This window comes from Chamaea fasciata, unplaced genomic scaffold (genome assembly GCF_029207755.1).
Source record: "Chamaea fasciata isolate MVZ Bird 193981 ecotype frontalis unplaced genomic scaffold, bChaFas1.0.hap1 SCAF_8, whole genome shotgun sequence".
Lineage (NCBI taxonomy): Eukaryota > Metazoa > Chordata > Aves > Passeriformes > Sylviidae > Chamaea > Chamaea fasciata.
In genome coordinates this window covers 29,635,473-29,660,037 of record NW_027094093.1, presented here as the reverse complement: position 1 = coordinate 29,660,037, position 24,565 = coordinate 29,635,473, and the positions used below count along the sequence as shown (strand labels likewise).

General features: G+C 48.0%; 1 protein-coding gene across 1 annotated transcript in view; it reads left to right on the top strand.

Annotated features, from left to right (window-relative positions):
- ITGB5 (integrin subunit beta 5) overlaps positions 1-24,565 on the top strand; it is a 59,397-nt gene that overhangs the window by 10,713 nt on the left and 24,119 nt on the right. Inside the window, exons 3-9 of the mRNA XM_066190287.1 lie at positions 633-837; positions 5,349-5,598; positions 8,940-9,108; positions 14,957-15,118; positions 16,591-16,686; positions 17,730-17,819; positions 21,473-21,607. Of these exons, the coding sequence (XP_066046384.1) occupies positions 633-837; positions 5,349-5,598; positions 8,940-9,108; positions 14,957-15,118; positions 16,591-16,686; positions 17,730-17,819; positions 21,473-21,607 (1,107 nt within the window). The remainder of the gene's footprint in view (positions 1-632; positions 838-5,348; positions 5,599-8,939; positions 9,109-14,956; positions 15,119-16,590; positions 16,687-17,729; positions 17,820-21,472; positions 21,608-24,565) is intronic.

Genomic DNA, 24,565 nt, shown 5'->3' with positions numbered 1-24,565 from the left:
CTGCCTGCACCTTGCTGCCTGTGCCTGACTGCCTGTGGTGGGCACAGAGTGCATTTTCACCAGCTCCCACGAAGTTTCTCCTACCTCCCTTATTCTCCATGCAGTGCTTGTGCGGGGACGTGCGGTGTCTCACGTGGGGAAGAGGGAGCGACCCAGCCTCACTTCTTCACTGGGCCCTCTCTGGGCTGGTGGGTTCCTGCTTCCCTCAGTGCTACCTCCTTGTCCCTTCTTCTGTCTTTTGCACAGCTCCTTTGAGACAATGCATGTGCATAAAATAATAGGGATGGCAATGGGCTGTCCCTGTAGCAAACCGAGTGCTTTGCCTTGCTCTCTTGTGGCCAGAGCTGGGAACAGGTGCTGCTGCTGTGGCTGGGCTGAAAACACAGGCTTAGGTTTTTGTTTCAGTGCTCTGCAAGCAAATTCAAATCCTCATAGAATTTCCTTTTTTGGTTGATCATTTTGGAAGGCTCAAGGCTCAGTGCTGGCTCCTTCCAAGTACAGTCACCACAAAGGACACCAGCTTCTCCTTGTCATCGCCCAGTTGTTAGATACCAGCACATCAAAACAAAGCCCCTGCTGTGGGATTGATGTATTCCCCTCCACTTCCTCTTTGTCCCTTCTTCACCCCCCAGGATTTTGGCAGCACGAAGTCCATCACGTCCCGGTGCGACTTCCTGCAGAACCTGATCGCGAACGGCTGTGCCGGCGCCGTCGAGAACCCCAGCAGCAGCATCAGCGTGGTGCAGAACGTGCCCCTGAGCAGCAAGGGCTCCGGCCAGACCCACCTGGACGTCACGCAGATCACGCCTCAGAAGGTCGCCCTGAACCTTCGTCCTGGTGAGTGCCCGGCGGCTCTGTGGGGTGTGGGGGGAGAGAGAAAGGGTGGCCAGGACATGCCAAGAGCACGTTGTAGCTCATGGCCTTGTAGCCCACTAAAGTTGGTGACTGCTGGCCCCCTGCATACCTTTGAACTTTGGGAGCGCCTCACAAACAGGTTTGGGGCTGGGGTATGTGTCCTCTGTGGGAGGCCACTGCTGTTGGGCAAAGTCAGTCAAAGCCCACCCACAACTCCAACCAATAATGGTCTTACCACCTGCATGTGTTTAAGAGGAACCTGCGCAGCTTAAGAATGGGATCGCTGCATGGAAGGAGTTAAAATAACTTTGGTTCCTCCACTAAGCTGACCGGGCATGATTCTAAACTGAGACAGCTCCTTCTATAAATTGGAAACAAACCCACGTATCTGTTTTCTGTCAGTACGCAAAAGAGCTATGGGATCAAGGCAGAAGATAGAGATTTGAACTTGTGACTCAGGCCTTGGACTGTAGCCAGGTCCCTCTTTCATTCTCCTGAACCATCACTTTTCTTCAATCTCTTCCTTTTAATTAAAAATTAGAAGGGAACGGCTCATCTGGGCCATGCGAGCATGCTTGTTATCAAAAGTTTTTGCATGGTGGGGGGAGGCTTTAATGTGGGTTTAGAATTCTTGCAAAAATTTGGCAGCTGACATTTCTGAAGAAGGGAAAAAAAGCTCTTTATTGCAAAGATAAGCAAATATAAAAGCTTGATTCATTATAAGTGATTGGTGTGGGTTTTGAAGGCTTACAGTTTTGTGACAGCTCTCACAAGCATACAGAAAAGAGAAATATTGATGTTTTGCCCAAGAAAAACAGGGGTTTGAGCTGGTGCTTATGCTACCAGTGCTCCCCCAGAGCCTACCAGTTGCTGCAAGAGTTTTTGTTTTAGCTGTGTAAGTTAGAAGTTGTCATGTTTTTCAGTTAACTTCCTCAGCTGTCATTGGTTAGACCCTCAAATACTAAAAAAAAATTCTTCAAAGCCTTAAAATCAGATAACCTGAGAGCAGTTACTGCTGTACATACGTCTGGATGAATGGCTTCTGCCACTGAATATTGTGTTAAAAGAGGGAGCAAAGGGAGTTGTTATTACTGCTGTTTCTTGAGGCAATTCCTGACAGAAAGGGCTGGCTCAGCTTCCATATCTCGCCTCCTGTACATCCACCTCCACACGCAGTGCCCAGTGCTCAGCAAATTCTGGTTTCCTAATCCCTGACAGTTTTGCCCATCCCATGTCAACTGCTCCAGTCAGTGATGGGGTGTGGGGATCCATCTCCCTGTGGGACCTGTGCTCTTGGAAACCTTGGGCTGCACAGGGCTGGTGTGCTGCTTCTGTCCATCCTTGCAGTGACCACACTCCTGGCCATCCTCAGTTCTTTGTGATGGAGAAGCCCTCCAGGTCTGGGCTGAGCTGCAGGAATCACCCTGAGGACCCCCACAGCAATGCCCACACTGGGCCAGTGGACTCCTCTCCCTGTGCTCCTCTTGCAGAGCATCAGAGTCATTGCAGGAGGAGGGACAAACTTAGGTGTTTGTAAAAGTATCTCCCGTTTTTGTTCTCTTCTTGATGTTGGGCAGCACTTCACCTTCAGACTGATGACTTCCTAAACACTTGCATTAGCAGGCCCAGTTTAAATTATCCATTAATCCTTGAGCTTGGGAGAACAGGCTTCACCCTGTGAACTCAGGACAAAAAGGAGACAATGTTGATTTAATTTTGGGCGTGAGGGGTGTACTATTTCAAAGATGAATTCATGCGGAGGTCTGTGGCAATGGTGGTCTTTTATTCTTAGACCGCTAAGCAGAAGCAGAAGGGAGTGGATTGTCAATTGTTTGCTGTTCCCACCCAGGCAGTTTGATCTCATCATCCTGTGGCAGAAGTCACATCCCCGAATCTGTGTCCTCAGCTAAACTCCAAATGCCTTAAATTGGTGTCCTTACAGGGTAGCTTTTGGATTGAGCATTTAGTTTTTATAATACTGTGTTTTAATCTTGAGTCCAGCTATAAAGCAGTGTGTCCTAGTTAAATGAAATAGAAATAGTGTAAAAGGACTTAAAAGATGAACAGATGCAAGCTGTGTTGCCCGTCAAGCCATGAGCCTCACCAAGCAGGAATAAGCTGCATAAGCATGATTGTTGAGTTTATGTTCTTAAATTGACCAAAATCAAATTTTCCAGTTTCTGGACTGCCTCTGTGTGATGGTATCCAAGAAGAATTTCTGAATTAAGCTCTGAGTTTAAAACTTTTCAGTAAAAGCCCTAAGGAGCGGATGGTGGCGACAGTACATGAGGAAGGAGGGGGCTGGATTATCCCTAGAAGTGAGAGTAATACTGTCCATAGAGAATAATAAATTCTTTTGCACTTACATCTACATACATTAGTGATGTTTTCTCTGACATAATTGGTTTGTGCAGTTAGGAATGAAAGAAGAACCAGCCACAGGATCCTGTTGGTTTTGGTGCTTCTCAGGGACTAATAAATTCGTAACTATTAAGAGAAGGACGTTTGATCACAGATACCCTTTCTGGCAGGAAGAACGGTGTTTTGGAAATGAAAATGTTGCAAAATACAGAGGACACATCCCCTTTTCCAGTGGGGAAAATATGTAGGAATGAAAAACATGGGCATGGGAGAGAATTTTCCCAGATTTATACACATTTTTGCAGCACTGAATTAAAGTCAAGCTTGCAATCAGTCTTTTACCCTGCAATCAGTGCTAAAAGTTTTTGTGCTACATGAGTTATGTTTTTATTTGTTCCCCCACGAAATGCATACCAGGTACAATGTGAGGTTCACCTGGAGCACCTGCTGTGCTCCATATCCCAGCTGTGTTCCAGGGAAGTCTTGCTCCTGCTGGACAAGAAACCTGGGGAGAGTAAGGGGGAACATTTGAGTTTCTTGCTTCCTGCAGCTGGGTGCTATCTACATGTGCATGTTTGTGCCTTCTGCAGCCCTGCTTTTTCCAGGTGGGGGTGTAGCAGATTGCAGGGAAATGCTGAAAGAGAAGGAGGGTGTTGTTTGAGGAGCTCTAGCTTGGTGCTGCCTGACCCCAGGTGCCAGGCAGGACTCTGCCAGCCAGGCTGCAGAGCCCCTTGTGCTGTGCATTGCCAGCATGGCAGATTTGGGATGCTGTTGCTGCTGTTGGGCTGGAAGTAAGTGGGAGCAGCTGTGCTGCTGTGCACAAGGAGGAGAACAATAAAGTGGTTAGGGAAATGTTTTCACAATACTGAAAAATGTGAGTTCCATTTCTGGGGAAAAAGAGGGGAAGCCACAAATGTTTTGGAGAACCTGCCACTGCCCCAAGTTTGGCCTTGCCTGTGAAGGGCTGGGAGAGGGCAGAACTGGGAGCTTGGTTTTGAAAGGATCCAATTCCCTGGGGCTGAGACCCCGTTGAACTGGAAAAGGGACTAAGGTGGGAACATGGGATCACCAAACAGCCTGGCTTGTGAGGTTGGGGTTTGCAGGTTTTTTAAGAACCCCTTCCTTAGCAAAGTGAAAGGCAAACTTTTGCCACCTGCTGTCTGGCTCCAAGGTCCATCTGGTGTGAAGCTGAGTTCACTTTGAAGCCACTTCAGCTTTTTTGAGGTGTAGTTGTTGCCTGTGGTGGCCTTCCCTGGCACCCCTTCCAGAGGGCATCTCTAGTGAAACCAGAGTGGCAAAGGAGAAGGTCAGGGACAGGCTTTCCTCTGCTTCTCTTCACATCTGCACAGCCTGTGACTCAGCCCTGTCAGCTCCTTCCCTTGTGTTCTTCACTTCAGGAAGTTTCACCTCTGCCTCAGTGATTCCCTGGGTAACGTCAGCAACTTTCTTTTTCACTTCCCTTTTGCCCTGATTTCTCCAGCTCCATTTTTAGGGGGAGCACCTTTTCAAAGGTGTTTCTTCTGTGTCTGCTTCACCTTGACTTCCCTGCACAGCTCAGAGGACATTTTGCATTCACCTCATGCTGGCTATTTTCTCTTGATCCTCCTCCTTCTCCTGCTCCACCTCCTTTTTTTTTTTGTGCATGCCTTCTGGGACTGCTCCTGGTTGGCTTTAAGAATGTACTCAAGTAAGTGTGGGCAGGGTCCCTGCTTCAGCAGTCCATGAAATATCCATTTAAGGTTCACTCAGCTTTTCTTTCCTGTTTTCTAGGAAAACATCCTGGACTGCACACAGGGAAACAGTGTTTTTCATGTGTCCTTCTCTTAGATGTTCTCTCAGATGAGATGGAAAGACCCTTTCTGATGCCTGCAAAGAGCTAAAGTAGAGACATGCATTCCATGTTTTTTTCTTGCCAGCCAGTATACTACACGGCTTAAGAGGACCCAAAGTCAAAACCTGTTTTCCTGTTAGTGTCCTAAGGGATGTATTTGGAAAAGCTTATTGCCCTCACCGTCTTCTTTGGAAAAATGATCTGTCTGCTCTGCAGGGGAACAAAAAAACCTGTGCCGTCTGGATTTTTATGTGTGCTGGGAGTTTCCTTTTCACCGTGCCCAACCTTTGTGTGTGCGCAGGTGACCGGACGTCATTCCGAGTTCAGGTGCGGCAAGTGGAGGATTATCCTGTGGACCTCTACTACCTGATGGATCTCTCCCTCTCCATGAACGACGACCTGGATAACATCCGCAACCTGGGGACCAAGCTGGCTGAGGAGATGCGAAAGCTCACGAGCAATTTCCGTCTGGGGTTTGGCTCTTTTGTGGACAAAAACATTTCTCCTTTCTCCTACACGGCACCAAGATACCAAAACAATCCCTGCATTGGGTAAGTGGTGGGGGCACCCTGAAGGGGCAAGGCCTGTGTTTGCACAGAGCCTGGCTGCAGTCTTCACGTGCCTTTTTTGCTTTAAATAATGAACCACACTTCTGCCCTGGCTTTTGGGAATGATGATTAGCCGTGGCTGTCACTGTGATACTTGAGCAATTCAAAATAGGACAGCTTCTCATTTTGCTGTGGCTGTTGGGAGATCTCTGCATCTAGACATGGGAAATTGGTGTACCAGGGAGCCTGAAGCTATTTTTAAGTACCTGAAAAGGATGCAGACATAGCAGGCTTTTTTACAGCCTTTTAGGAAAAGGAGCCAGAGCCAGAAATTCCTGATTTCTGTCCTAGCTCTGAGTCATAGTTTGGCATTGAGTAAATCAATTAAACTTTTTAGTCTGCATTTTACAGATAAGGAGACCAAGGCAATGTAAATCCTCCTCAACAAAAGTGCTTGGAGGAACTGAGATTTGTGACAGCCTTCAGTGCTGATTAATGAGTTTTTGTAGAGTGTTTTTGAGGTGGCAGGCAATTTTTTTCACCTTTATTGCTGTGGAAGGAAAGCAAACTGGCAGTTACAAAAGACACAAATGATGTGGTTTACTTTGTGGTAATATCAGAGCCTTCGTCCCTTTTTTTTTTTTTTTTTTGCTTGTGTCTTTGCAAGAGTCTTTTTGTTTACCATTTAACCACCAGAGCTGGGATCAAGTCCACTGAATTGAGGATTATGCCAGAATGAAATTGGGTGTAGGAAGAGTGTCCAGGCGCAGATGGGTTTGGGTGCTGGAACTGTAGGATGGATACAGCAGCAAGTGCCCTCCTGGGAGAGTGCCACCACTGACACCTTTGTATTCACCTCATCCATCAGTGGGTGCTTCCTAGTCATGTAAGGGCAGTGAGGAGAACCCTTCCATTTGAGCCATTTATGGATACTTACATTGTAAGATCACCTCATGCATGGATGCCAAGCTCTGTGCAGGCTCTGAGAGGCAGATAAAGACAGCTTGCATCAGCTGTGAGTTTCTAGGCCAGCTTTTGGCACTGACCAAGCATTGGCATCTCACTGCATATTGTTTGTTGACCGGACAAAAATTATCTGTATTCTCTTTTCACCAGTTCTGTCCAGAGTGGAAAGTCAAATGGATTTTAACACTGAAAACTTTATTCATGAGACAAAAGTGACCACACTGAGCCAGGAAGGTGTCTCTGCCACAATGGCATTGTACACCACACTCTTCATAGTGCTTCTCCCAGAAATTTGGCATAGCCTCTGTCATCTCTGTCATCCTTAGTCTTTGACACCTGCCCTCAGGCTAGGGACAGGCTCCAGCTGGAGCAATCTTGGAGACTTTGGCTGGTGTGTGATTTAATTGGAGTGACATGGCTTTTACTGAGTAAAACATGCAGGAGGAGATGGGTGCAAGAGGAGCAGAGGATGGAACTGGACAACTCAGCCACAAGGCGTACCTGAAACTTCCAGTGACCTTTTATCAAGAACATGCAGAGCTGTCACCTCAGCTTTTCCCACCATGATCAGGCAATCTGTGTCTTCCTTTGGCTTTACCCAGCTGGCTGCTTTTCTTTCTGTGGGTTGCTTTAAGCCAGCCTGGTCTTGGGAAAACATTTAGGAAGGATTGCCCACAGCATGTCATCTGGTAGGTGCACCCTTCCAGTTGCCATGTGTCTCCTCTTCATCCTAACCAGGGGTGGTGGCTCCCTGCTCTCTGATGGAATCTCCTTCCCCAGCCTGCTCTGTGTGGGGCTCTGGCTGCTGCCATGTGTCACTGGTGCAGCGAGGTGGGTTGTCAGGCGTGGTTTTGTTTGCAGCTATTTCTGGTTTCAAAACAAACCGTTCAGCATCTAAGAAAAGCTGCAAGTAAACACGAGCTGCAATTGATGCTTTCTGCCCCTGGTCCAGGCTCTCCCCTCCTCCTCCTTGTGGTGATGACTGACTTGCAGGTCTGGGCACGGTGCAGCCCTGTTTCCTTTGTCTCCTTCATCACCTCTGCTCCTGACTCAGCATCCTGATGGGCTAAGGGCAGCCTGCTGAGACCCTGCAGTGCAGAGGTTTCACACGTGGCAAACTCCTTGCCTTGCCCTGGGTGCAAGCGCGATGCAAGTCTGGACATGGATCATGGATCAAAAGGGATGGCTCTAATTGCCAGCCAAGCCCAGGGCAATGAGACCTGCCCCATGGTTAGGTTGCGTGTGGCTGTGTGGATGGAAATCCCTGCTCTGGAATCGTTTGTGAAGGATTTGAGTTCTCAGTGATGGTAAATTTTAAATACTCCTTTGTGTAAACAGCCTCTTGCAACTTATCCATAGTGGGTCATGTGTCAGCAGAGGCTCTTAATTGTACTCTGGGTTATATGTTTAGAGATAAGAGTGAATTAGTGCCAGGTCAACTCCTTTTTAAATACATTTCTTCTTAACCCTTCCCATCCCTCTCTCCTGCACACACTCACTGATTTCCCACACCACAGGAGCTTCTTTGCTGAGCTCTCCAGGTGAGAACCAAAACTGCCTTCTTATGGTTTTGTATGGAATAAAAAAAGGTTTCCTGGTAGCCTGCCAAATCATTTCTCTGCCTTAGGGTGCCCATCCTAACTTTCTGCTCCGGTGGCGCCCTGGGAAGCAGAGATGGTGTATGCTCACCAGCTCACAGGGAGAGTGGGAGGAAGCTTGAGCTGGTGTTGGTTATTATTCCATCTCGTACTGGGCAATTGCCAGGTGCCTGGTGATGTGCAGTAGGTGTAGGGTGGCTTGTACTGGCAAGAAAACTGGATGAAACAGTGAAAATCCATACTGCGGAAGAGAAGAAAGGTAGCTCTTGGCAGTGATGCTCCTGCCCTTTGACACCAGCACACTGGCCCTGCAGGTGTGTGACACAGCTCCCATGGCCCTCCTGGGCTGCTGGGGAGGGTGAATCTGCCAGAACACAGCCTCTTCATCACTGGGTTGCATCCTTGACTGCAGATTCCCAGTGTGAAAACCACCTGATGAGTGCTGAAACTGCAGAGCTGCATGGCCCAGGCTGGGCTGGTGCTCAGTGTCTCTACTCACACTGTACGTGGAGAGACATGTTCAGGTCCTGGTGGGATCTCTGGAAACTTGAGCTTCTGAAAGTCCCTGAGGGGAAACAAAACAGTATGGCCTCTACTGTAGGGTTTTGTAGAAAAACAACCAGAAAGTGAAGTGTCCAAAAAATGAAGCATTATGAAAGTATTCCAACCCTCTGAAGAGAATTTTGGAGACCAACCTGGTAGAGCTGGGAGCTTCAGCAGTTCTTGGCTGTGGGTGTGGTTCCTCCCACTGAGCTGACCACTCCTCTGTTCTTCCCACAGTTATAAGCTGTTCCCCAGCTGTGTCCCATCCTTTGGCTTCCGCCACCTCCTGTCCCTGACGGATAAAGTTGACCGTTTCAACGAAGAAGTCCGGAAACAGAAGGTTTCCCGCAACCGCGATGCTCCAGAGGGCGGCTTTGATGCCATTTTGCAGGCTGCTGTGTGCAAGGTGAGTTGCTCTGATTTCTGGAGGTTTCTTCTACTCTGTTCTTGAGCAAGCTTCAGTTTGCCATTTCTTGGATGTAACTGATAAATTTTTCTTGGAGAAACTGAAAAATGCTTTTAAAAGTAGGGGGTTTTGTTTTTACGTGCTTTTGTAGATAAACAGGCAAAGGAGAAAAGGTTAATTCTTTTTCTAGTTTAAGGGGATAAAAATGGAGCTTTTGCAAAGGCAAATTTAGGGCTGAGATTTCATTACACAGTTAGACCTTCAGTGCTGAACACCTGGGACAGAATCCTTTAAGATTCACGTACACTTCTGTGCAGCGGCACTGCACGTCAGCTCAATGTGTTTTTCAAGGTTGCGTCAAACACATCTTGCATCAGTTGAACCATGTTGAGGGCTGAAGCTGGTTCCTTCTGCTCATACTTTCCCTCTTTGTGTGTGGGGGGGTTGATCTCCCCTCTGGGTGCTGATAGCCTTCTCTCCCTCTTTGTCAGCAGAACTGGAGCAGAGTTCATTAGCCTGGTGCCACGTTTGCCATGTCCTTAGGGTTTTTGGAGATGCTTGCTTGAAGATCTTTCTGGAACAAGTAGTTGGGTTGCTTCATATCCCTTTGTCATGAATGAAAGTGTTTGCTTCACCCTCACATGTATGAGCTTCCCTGCTCACCAGGAGTGGCTCTATTTGCTCTTTCCCCTATTGCTGCAATTTGCTTTGTGTTTGCTTCAGCCTTGTGTAGTCCTTTTGGTTGGGCATGTTTTCTTTTGGGTCTGAATTATGGGAGCTGGAAGATAGGAATGGTCTGATGGGATGCAGGCATGTGATCAACCAGATCTTTCCTTGCCTGGGTTGGCTTCACTGTGCTTCATGGTCTTGGCAGGACTGAACCTGCCCCACTGGGGCATCTTCCCACGGATATTGTTGTTGGCATAGCTACAGTGCTGCTCCCAATAATTGCCTGGATGTAAAGTGCTCCTCAGTTTTGGAGAGGTGGCTCCCATGGTTAGAGCAGGGATGGCTCAGGATGATGACTCAGTTGTGCCATTCATCATGTGGGTTATTGCACTCTCTTCCATGATGTTATTGCAAAAACATGCAAATATTTCCTTATGGTGCAGCAGTACTTCAGTGCGTATCACAAGGGCTCATTTCTGAAGTGTTGGTGGAAGGCAGGAGACCTGCAAGATATTTCCTTTATATTTGTGCCAGTCTCAGACTGTTAGTAAGGACCAAAATCTTTACCTGTCCTTCTTGAATGCACAACCCTTCTAAATTTAGAGGATTAATTTAAATGCTGGTACCACCTAAATTCAGGAATGAGCACCCTCTGGGAAGGGTGAGCAAAGGTGAGCATGTGCACATGCGTGACTGTTGGCATGATGTGGCAGGTGATGACAGTGAATTTCTGCAGACACAGCAGTTAATTACAGGAGCTTGGATGAGGGAAAGGCAGTGTGTGCAGGGCCGGCAAACCGGCTGTGCCATGACTCGTGCTGCATTGGCAGTCCCTTGCTCTGGACAGAGAAGCTGACTCTCATCACAGCCACGAGCAGCCAAGAGTCTGTCTGTCCAGAGTTAAAAAAGGGGCAGGTGGTGGACATTAGGATGTTTGGTGTCCCATAGTCAAAATGGGAACCTGTTGCTTGATTTCCCTTGTGGTCCCTAAGCAATGGCCCAGGCTGGTCAGTGGCTGTGGGCTGTGGTGAGGCTCAACACCACTGAGATGGGTGAGGGTTTGCAGACATCTGGGGTGGCACTGAAGCGCAGCTTTGCTGACAAGGATGTTCTTGGCATGGAGATTTTCAGCCTGTAGTGACTAATGGAGTGTCATGGGGATGAAAACCTGAGAAACAGGCAGTAGTTTCTGTGAACTCAGGAACTATTCCACCCCCTCTACATGAAGTACATATGGGTACCTTGGTGACTTCTGGGGTGGGTTTCCTCATCACTGCTGTGGCACCCCATTGCATCTCACTGGCATGCTCCAGCTTTTTCCAGGGTAGTTACCACCTTAGAAAGTGCCCTGCCTTGGGGACATGCAGCGTGTTGCCCATGAAGGATTTTGTGCTCAGCTTCAAGGGGAGAGCTGGCACAGCACAGCTTCGCTGTCTCCAAGCCATGGTGTCTAAACAAGGTCTTCTCCTCCCCTTCTGAGGTGTCAGAAACAATGCCTCCTGTGTTGACTAGATGTTTTTACACTATAATGCATAGCAAGCATTTCTTCTGCATGAGCTGCCTAAGGGCTCTGTAGCACTCGAGTAATTTTTTGGCCTGGTTTTCAGCCCAAGGAATGGGGAAAGTTTGTACAGCTAATAGAGACTAAGGAGCAGGCCCAGGGTTTGGCTCCTTTCTGAAAGATGAAGATATGGTAAATGTTATTCTCGAGGCAATGAAAGAGCCAGAGACAATAAGCCTTTATTCTGATGTTAAAATAGTATGCCAGGAATATTAATCACCCTTCCATAATTACATTTTCCATTTGCAGTATTTTGGTTTTTTTCTACCCTCTCTAAGTGCAAGCCTCATATGGCTCGCTGGTATGTATAAGTTTCAGATCTTACATGCTAAGATGCAGTGAGGAGATAATGCTAGATTGGAAAATAAAGCATCTTTTGGAATGGTTTTGATTGGTGCTTGCTAGACACTGGTATGTGGAGATGGCCAAGGCATCTGGGAGACACTGAGCTGCCTTTCAGAGCAATACCAAGTGAAGGAGGTTTTGGCTTTTGATCCCTAAGGCATACTTGCCTTGCACCTGTATCTGTTCCTTGCTTCCAAGAAGGTCTGCACCTGAGAAACTGGTGAGGTTTTAGACAAATTGATGAATCCAGGGGAGTCTCCTGGCAACTGAGTCTTGGCAATAGAATGGCTTTTATTCAGTGCCTAAAGTATAAACGTAGGTATTTATTCAGACATGGAAATACAGGCTTTGCAGCTTTTTCAATAGCATTTGGAGAGCCGTACTGAGGCAGCTGTGGCAGCTTTGCCACTCACTGTTGGCTGTATGGAGTGAGAAGTTGTTTTTTTGGGGTACAGAAGGCAGCTGCAGCTGGTCGTAGGAGTAGGGGCAGGATCTGTAGCACCCCCAGCCCTGTGGAAACATGTTACTCTGCTTTGCGTCTAGTCCCACCCCTGCTTTAAAAATCCTTCTTATCCCATGAGGATCAAAAACCAGATGAGGGGGTAGGCATCAGTGCAGGGTTTTTTGCTCAGCAATCCCAGTCCAATAAAAATAAATGAAATTCTCCTTGGTTATTTGCTTTAAGCAGAGCAGAGCGCTGCTCCGGGTTTCTCAGTGGAAAATGAATGCTGAAGAGCTGTATTTTCCAATGCCTGGAAGCTGCTGGCAGAGGCAGTGTGAGATGCTCCTTGGCATGCCAGCCTCCTTGGGGGGCTTTTTTTGTAGGTCTATGGCTTTTTTTGGTGTGGGATCAGCACGGGCTCGGCCAGCCCATCCAAGGCACCCTGGTCTGATGCTCTGAGGCATCACATACTTCAGTGCCTGGATACTGGCACTGAGACTGTGGGTGCTCACTGATTTTTGGGAGTGAGTTCCTGAACTGAGCAGCCACAGCAGTTTTGATATTGTGTATGTGGGAAATTGTGTCAGAGTCATGGAGAGTTTGTCTGCAAAGGAATGCTTAACCCATGATTTAAAGGTGGGCTTAGCAGGCAGGTGATCAGTGCCACCACCCCTGAAGTGACTTTCCTGCTTGAATGCAGCTCCTTTTCTTTGTGTGCAGCACATTTCTAAGGAAATGAAACTTGGATTAGTCCTTCTAATCTCTTTGGGAGTTTCTTGGCCTTAATCATTTAAAAAGAAATCAGCTTTGGATACTCAAAGAAAAGTGAATTGGATGGGCTTCTGTCCGGTGGCTGAGTAGGCTGAAAACTGCCTCTTGCATTATTAGAGCTGTAATCGCTTTTGGGTTGAGTTCTTAAGAAGTTACATTTTGGCATGAAGTTTTAGCCTTTTGTCCAGTGGGGTAACTTCAGTGGAATGGATCCTGCTTCCCAGAGCAAAAAAGTCCTCATTGCTTCCTGAGCTGGACTGTAATGTGCCGGTGCATAGTAAAGGATGTGTCTTGCCAAAAATTTCTTCCTATGGCCTTATATTCATTTGGGGGGTCTTTACAACGTCAATAAAGAAAATAAACCTTCTGTAATTGGGAGGAAAAAGGAATCTACTCTGGAACAGTGTCCCTGAAGGAAGAGTTATATTTATTGAAAAGATTAGCAGGCTTTGGGCTATGACTCACATTTGGAGGCAAAAATTGCACTGGCACATGTGATTCTGCACCCTTCTGCCTTCTCTGCCCTCCTGCCCTGCCCACGCCAGTGCTTTCCATAGGAGGGGCCAGCACCTTCCTGTAAACAGGGCAGAGTTTGGGTTTTGCTAAATAAGCTGAGCAGTAACTCTGAAGGAGTTGGGTATCTCTGTCTGCACAGTGTTCCCATCAGTGACCTTCTGCTAGCTTTTTCTACCTTGTGCCTTCCCAAAGGATTGGTGTGGTGGTGCTCTGAAGACAGGGTCTGGAGGGAGGGAGATGCTGGAAGTGTGTGGGCAGGGAAGGTGTGGGGCTGTGTCTTTGCTGGCAGATGGTCAGTGTGGCCATCCCAAGGGGAAGCTCCAAATGATGGGACTTTCTGCCTTCAGTCTGTGCCATGGCAGGATCCCCCTGCTGTGGTCAGCAGCAATACCCTTGCCCACCCAGCTTGGGAGTGACCTGGCAGCAGGAGCAGACACTGAGCAGAGGAGAATTTGCTGCAGCACTGTGGTTTATAAAAATTTCCTTTGGCCACCTCTGTTTCCTTCCACTTCCATTGTAACAAAAGGCTCCAGTGTACTGTTATAGGCACAGATCTGCTTCTTGGGCTGATGAAAACTTGGAAACCTGGGGAAGCTCCGTGGGAGGGAAATGTTTGTAATCTAGATCTTATCCCTTTACTTGAAAAAAATCTGTCCTTTCATTTCTCTTCATGCAAAGACAATGATAATGTCTGGTCCTTGCACAGCAGGACAAGAAAGGGGTCAAAGGACACTTCAGTTCTGTGCTTGACACTTCAGTGCTTTTGTAGGGACCACTACAGCATGTCTTAATATTACCATGTTTTTAAATAGGCAGAGCAGCACTGAGCAGAGTGGTTGTGTGGGATTAGTGTCAGCAGCGATGCCAAAGGTCCCTGCTCTGCTTTGGCTGTGCGTACCCCTGCCCTCCTGGGCTGTGGTGCAGGGGGATGGAGCTGTCTGGAGCACGAGTAGAGTTGTACAATGAAATAGCAGAGGCACCATGGCTTCTAGGAGATGTGTGCAGAAGGGAATCAGGGCAGAGTGTCTGGGCATGACTGTGGGTGCACCAAAGCCAGCCCCCTCAGGCAGGGACCTCACTTTGTCCATCACAGCTCTGAAACAGCCTTTATGAGCGGGCAGTAATGAAAATGCTGAGCGGGGATATTGCAGCTCTTGCTGTTATGTTGGCCGCTCCACAGAGCTGAGGAAACAAGGTCAGATTAAACGTGTGTGGAGGAAGTTGGCAGGTCTCCTTTGGCTATAAAACCAGCTGAAATTCTTACTCTTGGATCTGGGTAGAGAAGGTCTGGTGGACAGTCCGCATACCTCCTCATGCCTTTTAAATTAAGTGTGTTGGAAGGAGATGCTAGGAAATGCTGGATGGGCTCCTGACATTTTGTTTTCTTACCAGGGATGGGTGGACAGGAGCATGGTACTCTCCTAATTAATGCTAGTGGCTCTGGTGCTGGCCAGGCACGTGGCTGGGACCATGTGCAGGGTGAGGGGTGAAGCGTGGGCTTGGCAGGGGCAGGCTGCTGTCTCACAGGGTTTGCTGTCCCCCAGGAGAAGATTGGCTGGCGTAAGGAGGCGTCTCACCTGCTGGTGTTCACCACGGACGATGTGCCCCACATAGCCCTGGATGGGAAGCTGGGGGGGCTGGTGCAGCCCCACGATGGCCAGTGCCACCTGAACGAAGCCAACGAGTACAGCGCGTCCAGCCAGCTGGTGAGTGGGGCATGGGGCCCAGCCCTTAGAGACCTCGAGGGCTGCTGGACCTCTCTGGAGACCAGCCAGCCCCTACTCCAGCAGCTTTTGGCAAATGCAGTGCCTGGTTTAACCCACCTTCTGCAATTTGCAAATAAAATTTGCTCTTCCCTTGGGCATTCCCCCATAGTGAATGTCTCTGTGATGTTCAAAAATGAGTTGGTGACTTAGTGAGTTCCTTCAAAGCTCCCTGCAAGGGATGGAAAAGTAACTTGGTGTCCTAAAGAGTATTACATTTTGCCTGCAAAGTGTAGAGGAAACATAGAATATGTCATCCCTTTTCTAAAATATGTCTGAGGAGGGTGGAGTCTGAGGACTGTCCAGAGAACTCTTTCTGAGGGGGGTGAATCTACCTTGATGTGGCTGCACTAGTAAGTATAACAGACTACTCCTTTTATTTTGTTTATTCTCTACAGCCTTTGAGCACAACACTAACATGAGTCTTAGTAATAAACAGGCAAACTAGCCCTTTTTAAAAATTGAACTCAGTGGAGGAAATTTCTGGGATGAATGAGCACTCGCCTGCCACTTCATTATCCCATCCCTCTGCAGAATGGTGCTTTATTCAGCAGATCACATACACTAATTATGATTTTTGTTCCTGAATGTCGCCCTGTGAGGGGAGGGGAATCTGGGTGGCTGTGTTAAGGTCAGAAGCTGGGCTCTACAGGGGAACCCCCTGTGCAATCCTACCAGGTGGATATATATGTAAGGGAGTACAGTCCCTGAACTGGCTCCCTTATGTGGAGTTAATGCTGGGGAGCTGGCATGGGAATGCTGCCTTGGTGTTCCCATGTTTGAATCTCAGAGTCTCTCAGTCAGCCCTCCAGTCTTCAAGTAAATGAGATGGTTTTTTCCAAGGACAGCACTTCAAAAGCAGGCAGGAGTTTTAAACTCAGGCTGGTCTCCTGAAACTGAGCTCTGGTTCCTTATTTTGTTGCTAGAGCAGTGTCTCCCTCCCACCCTCTGCCTGGGAAATCTGCAGAATTAAAGAGTTTAAACTAATCTCTTTATGGTCCCAGTATGCAGAATGAACAGGCAATGGATGTTTCTGCTTTGGGAGAAAAAAATTGATACATTTCTACTTTCTTCAGTTCTAAATCTCCCTGCCTCACACTCCTTGAGGTAGCAGCCATTTAGCACACGTGCATCTGCTGATGACAAAATAGAAAGGGGAAAGAAATAAACCCCGTGTTTTGGGTATTGCTGTGGCTAGTGGTGTTGTCAGTCATGCATTCTAGTGAGGAATGCAGTAGAAATATTTAACAGATTTCTGCTGTTTCAGTTGGGATTGTGCTGGTACATCAGGGACTTCATCCCACAACAAAACACTCCATGTGTCTGGAATGAATTTTGCTGTTGGAAAGAGAAGAGCAATGAAATTATAGTCTTTGTGTTATCCATCAGTCTTTCTGCCCTTTTTTCCCCTCTAGGATTATCCTTCCCTGGCACTTCTTGGGGAGAAACTTGCTGAAAACAACATCCACCTGATTTTCGCTGTCACAAAAAGTCATTACATCCTGTACAAGGTAAGTGCTGCCAAGTTGCCTGGGCTGAGGGGAGACTGAAATGCCTCTGGAGGCCTAGGGGAGTGGAGGCAGCTGCAAACGTGTGTGTGCAGTGGTAAACATGTGTGTGCAGTGATAAGGGTGCGTGCTTGTGGCCACAGGCTGCCCGGTGCAGGCAGGCAGGCAAGGCTCAGCCCTGTTAGGCCTTTCAGCAGAAGGCACTAAAGCTTCTTAGAGCAAACAGATATATATGTGTTAGTGAGCATGTGAAGAACTAAAATAGACTCCATGTTAATCTGGGTGTTCGGATGGCTGCCAGCGTGCAGCGTGCCAGAGAGCAGAAACCTGCTCGGCCCATTCTGCAGTGACTTAATCCCATTACCTAATCATGCACAGCCTTTCTGCCCAGCTGTGTTTTTCCATCACCGAGTCCAGGGCCCTAACGTGCCACGCACAATTTGAACTCTCCTGCCATTCCTGCTCTCCCCTCCAGAAGGAAAGTTGACCCAAGGCACAAAGACCAACCTGTGTGTGGAGCTGCCCTGCGGGTGCAGGGGTGGTGTTTCAGGCGGGGTTGCTTTAGGAAACCTCTGCCGAGGCCCTCGAGGCTCGAGCAGGAACAACAAGCAGCCGTGTTGCTACGGTTGGGATGCTGCTGTTCGCCCATGGGGAGTGGGAGGGCTGAGCTTGTTCTCCACCCCCTCTCCTGGGGATGCTCAGGGCTGTGAGGGAAGTGGGGACAGCCACCCCTCCCTCCCTGCGGTGCCAGCTTGCCTGAGTGCACAGCGGCTGGGCCTTGCCCCCTCCTGCAGCAGAGCCAGGTATGATTGTCCTTGTCCCATGGCCATGAGCTTTGTTTAATATTTGACATGCTTCATTAGCAATGCTTTACTTTTAAAAGTAAACTCCACGTTAATGGGAGCCAAACCATACCATGTCCATCACTGGGTGATGGGGCAGTGTGTGTGGCCTGTGTCCTTGGCATGGGGTCAATCCCTCCTCCTCTGCTCTCCTCTCTGCACCTCAACATTTTAATTTTTCTTCCATTTTTTTTTTTCTTTAAGAACTTCACCACTTTGATCCCTGGAACAACAGTGGAGATTTTGCACAAAGATTCCAAGAATATAATTGAGCTGATTGTCAAAGCCTACAACGTAAGTGCATTTTAATACCACAGCTGCTGAAGTGAGGAGTGCTAAGAGCTTGGCCAGCTCAGCTCCCCCTGGTGAGCTCCACCCGGCTTGGCTGCCTCCCTTCCCTGTCCTCTCCACACTGCTGGAGCTGGGATGTCCACCCTGCGGGGGCAACAAGGTGTGTGAGGAGGACAAGAAGCATGGATACCCAAGAGAGCCTGTGGGACAGAAGAAATTGAACCTCATGTCTCTCGTGTGCAGAATTACCCACAAAACACAGCCCCCATCTAAAACAGTTCTCTCTCAGAGCACCCTACCAGTAGATAAAATAGATTTTTTTCTTTGTTATCTGATGTTCAGAGGACTCTCAAGGATGGGACCGGGACCAGGTCCAGATAAGGTTGCATCCTTGCATTGCTCTCTGTGCAGCCCACATTGGCTTTCAGCAGCCTGTGAGTATCACCATGCTCCCAAAGGAGCCCTGCCTATGTGGCACTGCCAGTGAGGAGGAAGCAAGGGACCTGGAGTTGTACTGCTGACCTGATGTCGTCCATCTCCATGGAGATCAGGGGAGCAGATCGATTAGAAGCAGCTAAACTGCATGTTCATAGCATAGTTAGTGTCAACATTTGTGTTGACTTCTCCCTGAATTCTTATGGGTCATGAATTCTTCATGATCTTGCAAGGATATTGCTGGGTGTTGGGTATGGAGATATGACCCCATAACTGGTCAACCCTCAGGCAAAGTTGTTCGTGCGTGGGATCTGTGGTCACAGCTTTCAATGGCTGCAAGCTCTTCATGGTACTACATTCATTAGTGCAGGGAGTCAATAAGAGCTTCTTTGGAGGAGTTCACACATCCAGACTCCGTGGAGGGTTGTGGTGTGCTTTGCATGATCTGTAAAGTTCTTCTTTCCTTTCCCCCAGCTCCCTGCAGTTAAAGCAGCATTTGGTTATGCCCTTGGGAAGATTGCTTCCCAAAGCTTCATCCTCTGAGGAAGGCAATGAACAGTGAATGTTGCTAATGAGGCCCAGGAGATACTGCTAATCAAAAGCCCAGTTGTCCCAGTTTGTCCCCTTGAGGTAGGAGGGTCTTGTGGATGAGATGCTTGGCTGGAGAGAAAGAGATGAATATTTATTCCACATTGACTTTTCATGTGGCCTCAGTGCCATCATGTGGAAACCTCCCTTTGCCTTGTTTTTGAAGCTGTAAGATGCATCTGTGCCTCCATTTCACCACCCCTCAAGCTTTTGCAGATCAATACAAGCTGATGGAAACCACTGGGAATCCCGTGGCTGCACCACTGCTCCCTCCTTCTCTTTGCTTGTGAGCTTTCCAGCACAGCTGGCTGGAAACCACTTGGGTGCTTAGACTAGGGTGCCCCATGGAATGAGCTCTGTGGGTTGACTGATTGCTGAGACTGAGGTTAGTTTCTTGCCTATTCAGCTGGGTGATGGGTGTGGGCTGGGACTCCCAGGAGTGCTGTTGGGATCTGGCAGCTCCTGCCTGTGCCATGGTCAGCCCGGGGCCACCGGAAACCTGGCAGCCACCCAGCCCGTCTCCTCTTGGTAGCTTTGTTTTTTTCCTGAAATGACGGAGGAAATTCTCGCTGAGGGAGATGGCTAAAATTCTGTTTCCCGAATGGGAATGAACCTTTTTTTTATTCCTTGTGTAAAGGAAAGTCTGAGCCTGGAGAAATCCTTCATCTGCAACGGGGACTGTCTTCTCCTGCAGGGTGGCAGTGGCTGATGTTCTGGGCCTGGGCTCAGTCCTTCTGCTTCAGTGTTTTGTCCATCTCTGGTCCTCTCTTGTCTGCTTCCCCTCACCAAGGCGCACATCAGACTTGCTCAGGGCTTATGTTACCCTCAGGAACCCTTTTACCCATCTCTTTGTCTTGCATTTCCCTTTTCACCTGCTCAGCATGCTGTCCCCTCTCCCTCATTCCACCAGGTGTGAAGCAAAGGAGAACAGGGACTGCTTTGTACTGCCCTTCCCCCAAATCTCAATGTACCTGGGAGATGGAAAAGCTCATGGGAGGCTGTGCCCAGACACAGGGCTGGGTTTGGACTGACAAGAGCAAATGGGGTGCTGGTTTAAGAAGCACTTTCCTAAACCAGATCCAGGCAGGTCATGGGAGTGTTTCTTGTTGCAATCACCAGTTGCCCTCCGTGGTGGCTGTGGTGTTGTCAGAAGACATCAGTGTGTAACAGTGCCAAGGGGCTGATAATAGTGGCGCTGCATTTAGGGTAACAGCATGACTGTACAGGGCTAATGAGAGACTTGGTGTCTGTGTAGGAACATAGGATGAGCCTGTGCAAGGTCATGCTGAGGCCCGGCCTGGTGTCCTGTTTTCTGCCATGCTATCAATGGGATGCTCTGGGAAAGAAGACAGGGGAGCACATCAGCTAATTTCTACAGGATGATTTGGGGCTGAGCAGTATCCATAGATTAATGGGCAATTGGCATATGCAGCATTCAGCCCACAGGCAATGAATGCTCTGTATGGTCCCAGTTGCTACCCCATGAACGGCTTCTCTGTTACAGTAGAGAGATGGGAAGTTATTCCTTTCTTTCCTCAAGGACTATTTAGATTGACCCAGCCAAAACTCATTTATCTCCTGTCCATTTCTAGAAGCATTGGCTCTTTGCTGGCGTGTGAACCCTGCTTTTGTCATCACATGTACTGGCAAGAGGTCTCAATTAGCACTTTTCCTTAATCTGGCCTCTTTGGTGAGGGCTGGGGACAAGGGGAAGAGGGATGGAGCTGGAAGCTGGCTATGGATAATCAGCATATTTGTACAAAAAGCTCCATTTTGAAAAACTTTGTTGTTTTTGGACACCACGGGTATAAAAATCAGTTCCAGCCATTGGAAGAATTAAACAAAACAATGTCATTTGGAATTAATATTTATAAACTTCATTTTGTCGTGACTTAAAAAATCTGTGTATGGAGCAGGGCAGAGAGTTGAGAAGCAGAAGGGATAGAAGCACACCAAAACCTCACAAATGGAAAATGTTCTTCACTTTGAAAAGCTTTTTCAAAGAAAGAAATTTTTCATTAATTTTTTCCCATGGTGCTGTTTCCAGCTGACACTTACGAAAGGGCACTTTTTGTTCAGCTTTTTCTTCTAAGAGGGAGAATACGTTTTTCTGACCAGTTGGGTGAAATGAAGAAAGCAGGACAGTTAGTGCTGTTTCACATCTTCTCTGTGCTGCACAACAGACATTGTAGGACAGCTGCCAGTGGAGAATCAGGCTTTGCACTTCGCTCAGGAGCTGGTTTATGGGGAGGAGAAGGTGCAGATGTGCATAGAAAGCTCTGACCTTCAATTCAGAGATATTCTGTTTGTGGTCAAGAAGGTTTTCTTCTGTTTTCTTGTGCACTCATATGTTTCCAATACTGGCTGCAGTGTCCATTACACCTATCCTAGAGGGCATAAGCCACCTGCTGGGGTGGTAGGCAGCTCACTGTGAATCTAGTTGTGATCATCAGAACTCTTCTTGGCTGGTTAAGTCAAACTCAAATGTCAATGTGTGTGCAGGGGTGATTTTTTTCATATAGGTGCAGAGATGTTCCACCCACCCTCTGGAAGCACTAGGAGAAGAGACTAAAGCAGAAGAAACCTTTCTGTCTTTGGAAGCTTTATGGTTTGCTTTCCCATTGTGTTTCCAGAGTATTCGGTCCAAGGTGGAGCTCACAGTCTGGGACAGCCCTGAGGACATTGGCTTGACCTTCACTGCCACGTGCCAGGATGGGTTGTCTTATCCTGGGCTCAGGAAGTGTGGGGATCTCAAAATTGGAGACACGGTGAGTCTGCCTTTCAGTCTGTTCCTTGGAGAGGCTGTTTCACCTGCTTCCTTCAGTTGACGAGTGGTCCTGGGCAATAAAACACAGTTTTGCTCATTTTCCTCTGCTTTCCTCATGGTAATATAGCAACCCACAGAGAGTGGCTCTGCTAGAAGTTCTGGGTGGTGCAGATCAGTCCAAGGTGAGCTGTGAGGAAAGAGGGAATACAGGCATCTTGTCTACAGTACTGAGCTAAAGGTCCTGATCAGGCAGCAGGATGCAGTAGTCAAAAATGTGGGGGTTTTTTTTCTCTCTTAATCACAGATATTCACATCACACTCTCACCTGTGAAATCCCATGGGCAGCAGCCCTCCTCTCCTGTGTTCAGTTCCTAGGTTATTGGATGGCAGCGCAGACTGAAAGAAATGTTACACATGGCATAATCCATCCTGTGCTTTTTAAAAAGCAGTGAAACTAAGCTTTGCTTGTTAAAATTGAGTATTGATGCAGATAAATGAGTTACTGGGCTGCAGGGCTAGGGCAGGAGGACTTAGGTCACTGGGGAGCCTCCTCCCTTTCTTCAGACTTTTGCTGTCTGAGGCCATGGGTGTGGGTTCATTAGCAGCCTGATTGCCTTATTTGAGAAGAGTCACTCTGCAAACATGCCAGAGCTCTCAGTGCTGTGGCATATAAAAATAGTTTGAAAGAGTCAACAGTAGCTGGAGTTTTACCCCACCAAATAAGGATTGTGAGGTGTTAAACAGGGAGGTGGCCTTGCTTTTTAAACTAAATTTACTGGTTGTTGGATAGGTGGGTAAAAGCAATTGCTGTAGCTCCTTGTTCCCACAGCAAAACTTGAATCCCCAAGGAAGCAGTCAATCTGGTGGTTGATCCTGGGCTCCCAGCTTTGGCAGAAGCAGGGGGATTGCTCCAGCTGCTGCAGTTTGTGCCATAAAGGGTGTGGGAGCTGGCACTGGCACTGCTCCATTTTAGGGGCACTCTGAGTGTCGAGGTGCCTGCACTGGCAGAGATGCCACAGGACCGTGGGGTCATGTACCTCCACCCCCTCTTTTCAGCTGCTTTCTGCCCCATTGCTTCCACGTGGCTCGAGATTTGACTCCAGCTAAGAAAGTTTCCCCAAAGAGGATAATGCTGGCACTGGACCCTAATCTACCAGGGTTTAATCCTGGGGCTGTGGGTGTCAGCAGGTGAAAGGGAGCAGGATTACCCTGATCCCCTTAGCTTGCTTTCTGATCTCCTCCTCTGTAATTTGAGCTTCTATCCTAATTGCTTCAGGCCTTGGAAATGGGAGGCGGGTCAAGGGAAGTTTCCTGGGGGCGCAGCGCTCCTGGCAGGAGTGGCTGCTGTGCCTTCGTCTACACATCACCCCTTGACCTGTGGGACAGTGAAGTCAGTGAGAGCTTGAGGTGACCCCCAAATGTCTCCAGAGAGAAAGCATTCCTTCCCCAGGCCTAGGAAAGGGTCTCATTTCCTTGGAAGAAGGTTAATCCTCCTTGATAACTGGCAGCTCTGGGCAGTGCTGGCCAGCCCTAACAAAGAGCAGGATTAAATCGGGGGCCAAGCAAGCAACCAAAGCATGGTCTTGGTTTTCTCAAGGAGAAAATCCCTGACACTGGATTGTAGCAACCTAAAACGAGTAGGGGTGTGATGTATAACCATTTAATGATGTGTAGAACCCTTCTGAAGCCAGGCTTGACAGAAGCATCCATTAAAAATGGCCTGTGAGCAGCATGCCAAAAGCTTGGGACTGTGGGGCTGAAACACATTTGCACATGCAAATCAGGAGTCCCATAAAGCCTTCTAAATCCATGATCTTATAGGCACCTTGAGTTCTTTGCTGTGCTGGTCAGATCTTTGATAGTGCTTGTTTTGAGAGTTTTCTATTTTTAATAGCCTGAAAACTGGGCTATTTGCTGGAGTTTTGCCCTGTTTATTTCATGGGAATAGGCAGGTTCCTTCCGGCTTCACAGAATCCAGTGGTGCCTGATGAGGAAAATTGCTGGGAATGGCTGACAACATAGAGTTTTAAAATGCTTTGGATGCGCAGCCCCTCCTGGGACTGGCAGATGTTGGTGCATTGAGCTGCAGGTGCCCTTGCTGGATGTGCAATTGTTTGGAGTTGTTTTGCACACCTGGGAATGAAGCTCTGATGTGCTGAGCTGGGCCTTACTTCATGGAATTGCTCCATGGATTTTCCCCAGGACATTTTTTCTTCCCCGCTGGGGTACTGTCTTGGTTTGGGAAGACAAGTATCTGCCAGGGAAAGCTGGAGTTTCCCTTGGAATGGAGAATGTAAATCCCGCCCCCCCTCCAAATTATAATCATTTTGCAATTAAAGGCTTTTCAGGCAAAGATTTGGGAATAGGAATAAGAGTTCTTTACTAGAAGTATTAAGAATACAAATACAGTAGTACAAAAAACAAGCGAACAAAACAAACAGAAAATCCTAGAAACCCTGACAGAGTCAGAAAATACAACCTGACAACCCTGTTGGTCAGGGTGCTGGTGTTGGAAACAATCCAAGGTAAGCCCTCCTGGAGTGGCAGATGTGGTTCTGTTGGAGTAGAGATGATCCTGTAGAAAAGGTCCAGTAATGGTGAAATGGATCCGGTCTTCCTTCAGGAGTCCAGTGGAAAACCAGAATGCCTGGTGTTCTGGCGTCTCAGTTTTTATCTAGATAAGGAATGGTTTGGTTCCTCAGGCTGGGTGGAGCATCTCACAGTGGGATGATGTAATGTGTCATGTCATTGGTGAGCCTTAATGGCCCATTACCAGAAGATATCCCCCAGAGGGTGGAAAGAGATAAGGAACAATGCCCCACCCGGTTTTAACAGCTGGCCCAGTATCAGAAGGCAGCCGCAATTCCCCCCAGAGTTACAAGAGATTAAGAAAACACCTCTCCGACCGGTTTCAACAGATGGAATAGAATAAACATTTTTGCTTACATCACCCAAGACA